Source organism: Triturus cristatus, chromosome 2_1, assembly GCF_964204655.1.
Source record: "Triturus cristatus chromosome 2_1, aTriCri1.1, whole genome shotgun sequence".
Lineage (NCBI taxonomy): Eukaryota > Metazoa > Chordata > Amphibia > Caudata > Salamandridae > Triturus > Triturus cristatus.
The window spans coordinates 1,046,891,296-1,046,899,199 of record NC_140581.1 but is presented as its reverse complement, the minus strand read 5'-3'; the positions used below and the strand labels follow the sequence as shown (position 1 = coordinate 1,046,899,199).

The window sequence follows — 7,904 nt, the reverse complement described above, 5'->3', positions numbered from 1 at the left end:
GAATGTAAAGGTGAAATGGTGGATATCAGAGGATGGATGGAAGGATGAATGGATATATGCTTGGACGGAAGAAACATGCAAAATCTTCTGGGGAGGGTCGCAACGATTTGCTTTGCTTGCTTGGTGCCCTAAGAGCATTGATTCAAAGTGGGAGGTATTTCAATTTTCTGGCTACTCCCTTGAGCCAAACCACAACATAGCGCTATAAAACAAATTAAAAGCATGGTTGAGAGGGGGCTACGGAGAGATGAAGGTGACCGGTGGGGGGGTGATAGTGAGGTATTTAGGAGACTTTTTGTGAAGGGGCTCCAGAAAAGATTGTTGCACTGGGCGCTAAAGCCGGCCCTAATTTATTTGATCATTGAACCTCGGACTCAAACCCACCCATTTTTATGTAAAACTGCGCCTCTTTTCAAGTTCGTAATACCACTGTGTTTACTGCTCACGGCTTTGAAAATGGATTGTGGATTCCCTTTATTCGCTTTTTTACGATCCTCTGACTCCAGTTTTCATTTCCAATCTCGGGGTTCTGGTTTCGGTTTCCTTTCTGCTGCAGCTCCTAGGTATGCGGAGACAGGGTTTGCCTCGTGGGCCGGGTCGTCATCACCGTCTTCGGAAACGAAACGAAACTGTACTGTCACGCAATACTTGTATATAATATCGGCAGTTGTTCGGCGCTCTTTGCATTACGGTCCTCGGCATGGGTAAGAAGAGACCTTCGGGGAGCGGTGCGCAGGCAGGGGCCGCGCTTCCCAATCGGCCCTCATCGCTATGGTTCTATTCGGCTGGGGAATGCCAGCCGAGCCGGTGTCCGCTGGAGTTCAGTGGTATTCGTCAGGTGAGCTGCAGCCTGCGCCATGTGGCTGTGGTGCTGAGCGACGGCAGAGTGGCCCTGTGTGCCACAGACGAGGCTGGAGGACTTCTGACTGGAAAACTGAGTGAGTGGCCGATGGCTAGCAGAATATTGATTCTTTTATATGAAACGCAAAATTGAAAATCGTCTGTTTGTGACTTCCATTCTGTTCTCCTGTGTAGTTGTTAAAAGAAAGGGCTGGAGATGTTGGGTGTTGTACATTACATAAAATTATAAATGGGCGCAAAGTTAAAAACTGCCGTATTCAATTTGGGATTATCTTTGCGATGTCACTCAGAACCCATCGGTGACAAACATCCCTGGTATTCACTGTCACTCGTCTATAATTCTATCATTTATTACTTAATTAATTTTTATCTCTGCTCTATGCATAATTCTTGTGAACTTGTTGCCTGTTTTGTGTTTTACAGTATATGCATCTGGCACTGCATACCTGCCTCATGATGTAAATAACGTGAGTGTCTGTGTGTGGGTGGGCGCGCACGTGTGCGTGCATGTCTGAGACCTTGGAGTGCAGCTTGTGTGCATCATTTCACTAGTTCCTGGATTGGGTGTAATGAGTGGATACTAAAGCGTGTCACTAGTAGGGCCATTTCTGTGAGAGGCCGTTATGCTTCTTACTGTGTGTGGCCATTGATGCGCAGTTACTGGCTGTGGTCACTGACACACATAATTCTTGGGGTTGATAGAGCGCCATGATGGTTAGAAAATTGTAGGGGTGAATCATAATCGTGAGTAGTCCGCACCCGTATATAATCAAGTGTGGTATTAACCGATGATCATTAGAATAGTAAACGTAATAATGAATAGTGAGTACAATGTTAGAAATGTAATCAGTGTTAGTCAAGAGGGTAAAATGACCTTTAAATGTAACTGCCTATTGCAAAGTGACTAATGAATGAATTCATGTGTAATGTAATGCCTTAGATTTAAACAAGCACAATATTAAAGTCTGCACGTGTAGGAATGATTACTTATACACTGAGGGGCCGATTCCGATCTCGCTCGGAAGGACACCGAACGAGATTCGGCCGGAAAAACTACAAGCCGTACGCGTGTTTTCCGCCCGACTCGTACAGCTGTACGAGCGAGCAAGTACGATGCGAGCAACATGAAATTCACCGACCGAGTCGTTTCCGGGTCCGAATCGCTCCGTACGTCTCGTCCGTAAGTAAACCGTGCCGTGCAATGGATGCGATTTACGACCGAGCCAGTACAATGCACGATTCGGATAGCCGGATCGAGTCGGATCTTCCGACACGTAAACGCTGTTGGAAGCGGTCTTCGAGGGTCCACGTCGGACCCCCGTCACCCGCAGTCTTACGACTCGGACACAGGGGGAGACCCAATGGTCTCCCCAACACAGGCATGTACGGTGCGGATGGAACCGACACGTACCCATTGTAGGGGATGCCTGTGTGCGAGAGGTACCCATTCAGTCAATGGGAGACCATGTACGCGTCGTGCGACCGGCTGCCATTGACTTCTATGGGAGTATGACCGAACCGAGTCCGGCAGCATGCGGCCGCATCGTACTCGCTCGGTCGGACTGCAGGAGTCTGGCTTGGTCAGAAAAAACACTCCAGATCCGGGTCGGTTGCAGATCTTCCCGACCCAGATCGGAATCGGCCCCTAAATGTAATGAAATATGGTGATTACAGATGCAACGTTTATTAATGTGTGTAGTTTTGATGTATAGAGGCCTAAATGAACGTCCATATTTTGTTATGACAGGCCTACTCGCGTTCCTTATGTTAGCTGAACTGTTCAGGCCGAAATTTACTTTCCTTGGGAAGGCTCTCATTTGGAGCTAGTCAACGAATTTCATGTGCAGGGAAGTATTTTCTGTTCTCAGGCTTCTGTTGCAGGTGCAAGGACATCATCCTCGGTAGCTAAGACTAACCCTTGTGTTTTAGGAGTTAAGTATGGAGGAGAATTGTTACGCGAGTCTTCAGGAATGCTGATAATTGGAAGATGCTACTTTCTGCGCTGAGGGAGCCTGGGACTCAAGGACGTTTCAACCGTTATTGGACGAGACACAGGTTTCAATGGAAATTTACCTTCAGGAGGTATCCAGCCAGAAGAGGTGTTACGGAGGCGTGTCCTCCATGTTGTGCATTTTGTATTAGGGGCAGTGCCCAGAGGGAAGAGTGGCAGAGGAGAGGCAGATGAGGGAAGAAGGAAGAGATCGATATTGAGGAAAGAGACTTAGAACGAGTTTGGTAGTTTTGGCTACTGATCCCTTCACCGTGAGTGTACTTCTTAGGAAGTCTTCACGAGCTGACATCTTTTTCCGATCTTGCTTGAGAGATGCTAAGTAGGGATGCCACTTTAGCGGTAGAGTAGGGACAGGCTAATCAATTCCTTTGTAGCTATCCATGAAGACTGATTTGGATATTGGAGCAGTTATCATTTGTTTGATATTTTTAGAATTCATTATTCTTTTTATGCTTCATCGTATTCGGCTGTTGCGTAGACTAAACTTTGTATTAGTGCCCATGCATCTCCTTAACCTCGTTATGAGGTGCTTGTATGTTCAGTTAGTTTTGGCTTTGTAATAAATCCGCTAAACCTTAACTCGGAGTTAGTGATTCTTCAGCATCAAAATTGATTAGTTTATTGGTTGGATTTGAATGATTGGTTTTCTCCCCTTTACACTTCACAGCAGATAAAAAGGTCCAGTCGGCCAATGATTTAAAGAGTGGTAAGAGATGGTAAGATAAGATAAGAATCCGGCGATATCAGGGTCTCTGTGACAAAATACCCGAAGCAAATGACGCATACGCTGGCTATGACAATTACCACTTAAGCAAGCTGGTGCCTGTGCTGTTGATGCATGTTGGCATCAAAGTGCACTGACATATTGCTTTCTGAGTAAACTGATGTTCATTTGTACCCATCATCATGTGACCATGCTGTATATTTTAAGCCCCTTTCTCATTCAAGTCAATCAGTAGAGAGGCCCCACAAAGCCTGGGAAGTGTGGGGACGGACCTGTGTGAAGTGAACATGCATAATATGTGTGTGGTACTGTACATGTTTAGCCAAACCTTTCTCCAAAACCCAAGATGATTAAGGAGCCGATTCAAAGTTTGGTGGTACTCCTGAAGCACCGCCACCGCTGCGCTGTCAGCAGGGCCGGACTGGGAACCAAAACCGGCCCTGGCAAAGTGCTTGGCCGCCCCCCCCCCCCCTCCGCGGGGGTTGGGGGTGGCGCCGAGCTCTTTCCCAGGGCCGGTTTTCGGCCGATTTTGTTACAGGGCCGATTTTGCAGCTATGCTGCAAAAACGGCCCTGTAACAAAAATGGCCCCCAGGGGCCCAAAACCGGCCCCCACCCGTGCGGCGCATCGGGGGATTGCCCGGTGCCCGCTACGGCCAGTCTGGCCCTGGCTGTCAGGAGGACCTTCAAGCTTGTGGTGCACCCGCCTGCTGGAATCCAACTTGAATCCAGGGCGGGCGGTGCTGTGGCGGTCTCACAGCGGCGGCTGTGTTAGGTACATAGGAGAGCCCTAACAGCAGACAATCGCCGTGATAGCACCTGCAGCACTTCCCTGCATGGCGTGGCATGCACCATTTTGTGCATGCCACACGGGGCAGGAATGGGGGTGCACTTCCACGAGGGCACAAGGTACCCCCCTCGCGTGCACCCTCAGGCCCAGAAGTGGCACCATTACTTGAATGTCTGCCACCCTTTTCATGGCTGGCTCACTGCAATTAAATGAGCGGTGGAAATGCAACTCGGAATATGCTTGGCGGTGCCGACACAGCACCTGCTCATTTCCACACCTGCGGGATCCCGGCAGAATTGGCATTCCTGTGGTGGTCCGACCGACACACTCGAAATATGACGGACCTACCTGCAGTGGTGGCAGTGGTCAGAAAGAGTAAAAGGTTAAATGGGTGGATGAATGAGTGGACCGATGGATGGATGGGTCAAAGGGTGGACGGATGAGAGAAAGGGAGGAAGTCCCAGGCCCACTGTACTCGTAACCAGCCCCTAGTCTTTGCTGATGCGTGGGTTTTGGTTTTGTGTGCAAGGTCAATTTGTTCCTTTCGTAAATGTTTAAATCAGAGCCAGAACATTCAAATCCTTGTGGACAAACCCATTTTTTAGGCCCACTTGTTATTCAAGAGGGTCAATTCTCCCACTAGCTTGGAGGTGCCACCTTGTTGGACTTGAGTCCCAAGTCCCTTAAGGGTCAAATTAAGAGCATTATGATTGTTATTGTGGCTTTCAACCACCAGCATATCTATAAAGGAGAGCCACAGCTTAATAGATAGAAATATGTAATCAAAGTGGCTCTTTTGCAGAAAACGCTTGAAAGTATGGGAACCTCTGCGATCAGAAATGGACCTGCTATTACATGCTCTGAGGCCAAGTGGGAGAGATAAGCTCATCAGCTGATTAGCAGCCACTGTGCATCTTTTTATGGGTTCTAGGTCTAACTGAGGAATAATCCATGCTGCATCTTCCTCTTCTGTTAGAATGAGGGAACTGAAGCCAAATGGTTCGAATAATACATTAAAATCACTGGTGGCTAGCACCTGATTATTATGCGGTATCAAGTCCGTAACATCCTCTAGAGTAAGGAGAGTACTAGATGCCCTATTTGGCCATTGGACCTATTATAAACATTGAAGATGTAGTAAGACGACCCACCCTGCCAAGGGATAACCCCAGAATATCCCAAGAGTGTATTCAAGCCTAGTGGTTATACAATCTAGTGAGTTCTTGATCCACGGAATTAAGCCACCTGCTGGTCGACCCCTACCCTGTTAGATGTCTGAGCAAAAAAGGTTGTGTACCTAGATCGATGGACTGGCTCTACACACCAAGTTTCTTGTAGCATGCATAAATCGAATGAGTGGCAAGCCCCCCTCCCCCACTTCCAGCCCAGATCGGCCAATTCAGAATTGGGGCCATCATTCTTCCAAGATAGTATGTTCCAGGCTTCAGGTTGTAAGCTTAGAGGAACTATAAAGATGGTTCCACTGTGGGAGTTGGCTGTCATAACTCAGACGAGTCAGTGTCACTGTGCTGGGATATAATCAGATCATTCTCAAATGTAGCCCTGGGCGCATTGAGTTTCAAACATATCTTGGACAGAACAGGAGTTGGAAATCGCACCTTTAAGGCAATGTGGTGATCTGCGTTGTTACACGAAACCAGAGTGAGCTCAACAGTGTCTAATACAACCAATGAAGATTCACTCCAGCAATGTCTTGGCGAATAACAGACGAGCATTTCCTCACATTACGCAACCAACAAAACGCTTTATTAGTCAGTGAGTCTTGATCTTCTCTTGCTCCATCTGGCAGCCTTGGGACATTATGCATTAAAATGGAGCTGCGACTCTCTAAGTTACACACCCCTAAAAAAAGAAGCGATGAGCTGGCACCTGAGAGACAATGAAGACGAATCAATGGCAGCTTTGTTGATCCAGGCCCAGTACTCAGTGTGGTGAAGGAAGAACCACGCCCTGAGCAATCAAGAGCACATCTCACATGTTTTTGAGGGACTGGATTAAAATGGTTATAAGGACTACCCACCATAGCCGGGCCGGCCCTTCCTTTCTCTGCACTGGCCACTGATAAGTGCTAAATATGCTATGAACCTGGGGTATAATAGTGATCTGCCCGAGAAGGGGATGTGAGGTTAGGTTCTCTTCAGAATCTTTTGTTTCATCATGTTTCTTTTTGATGGGCAGAGAGAAGCCAGCTGATTAAGAGCAGTTAAAATTATATTCTCTAGGTGGGCCAGGATTCTATCAGAAACAACAAGCAGCTGGGCATTTCTATAGAGGAAATCTTGGGATAAAGAATTAAATAGCGTGGATGTTAAACCAAGTCCTCCATGGGCCAACCGGTGTCCTTCCAGGGAGTTGGTTGGGTGTTGGGTTCATCTTTTTTTTCAATAGTGGCGATGACCATGGCATGTTCAGGCTATGAGAGGACCTAGAATCCAAAGATCGAGGTCATAGGGATAACTGAGAACAAGAGGTCCACGTTTTGCCCATTAGAATGGTTTGATTGACCAGTCAATTGGAGGAAGCTTAGGTTATCAAGGTGATGGATGATGCCTTGAGTGTACTTGTTTGATGTGTTGCCGACCCACACATTGAATTCTCCTAGGATGAAAGCTCTTGGTCATAGTACACTTGGTGAATGGTGTTAATGGGATAGGTGGAAATGTTCTTTTTCAGGGAGTGATATGTCTATGTGCATACATTGGGATGAGGAAAGTGTTGTTTATGTTTGATGATGAAGATGGGGCTTGTGGAATTTTTAAATTTTCAGGTACTGGAGATATTTGTACTTTGTACCTATAAGTTCCTTTCAGGTAAATAAATTATGTAATATCAGAGCTACTACTTCATCTTTCCCCTATGCTTCTACTTCACAGAAAGGTTGGAAATGACTTCCAATAGCAGCAGTGGAGCAAAAGAGTAATATAATTAAAAAAAAGCAATGTAACCAACACAACAAAGATCACTCAAAACTAAGTAGACACTAGGAGAAGGCAGACAGTAGTTACTTTAGTATACTGGATTGTTCGATTGACCCGTTCTATTTTATTTTTTTATTATTTTTTTTAAATACATTTCATTATTGGAAAATGTATATCAACACAGCTGTTTACCTACAACCCGGAGGCCAGCAGCGATGTAAAGTACTTAGAAGCCGTAATCCTCCTGGTCCGTTAGTAGTACTATTACAGCTTATGACATGGTTCTGTACTTAATAAATCTTACTCTAACAACTACCCCCCTCCCTCCCTCCCACCCCTCCTGCTCTACCCAGATGTCTGTAGTGTCCCCCTATTCGTCGTGTGGTGTGTGTGGCTATCATGCCCCAGCCGTCCTTCCTCTTCTCTCTATGGCGCTAATCTTCGGGTCCATCTCCTCTGCGTCCCCTCACTCCAAACTTCAGCCCTAATGGTTTGTGTTGGACTTGGCCCTTTTTGCAGGGTCATCCCTAAACTTTTTGCCTTCCTCCTGTATTTTTTCTGACCTGTTGTTGGCTGTTTTA

At 46.6% G+C, this 7,904-nt stretch overlaps 1 protein-coding gene across 2 annotated transcripts in view; it reads left to right on the top strand.

Moving 5' to 3' along the window:
* Nucleotides 1–602: 602 nt before the first annotated feature.
* The window catches only part of HERC5 (HECT and RLD domain containing E3 ubiquitin protein ligase 5), a 361,249-nt gene continuing 353,947 nt past the window's right edge, over nt 603–7,904 (top strand). For both annotated transcript variants that reach the window (XM_085635568.1, XM_085635578.1), the window contains exon 1: nt 603–938. In XM_085635568.1, coding sequence (XP_085491694.1) covers nt 701–938 — 238 coding nt within the window. In that variant the 5' untranslated portion in view covers nt 603–700. The remainder of the gene's footprint in view (nt 939–7,904) is intronic.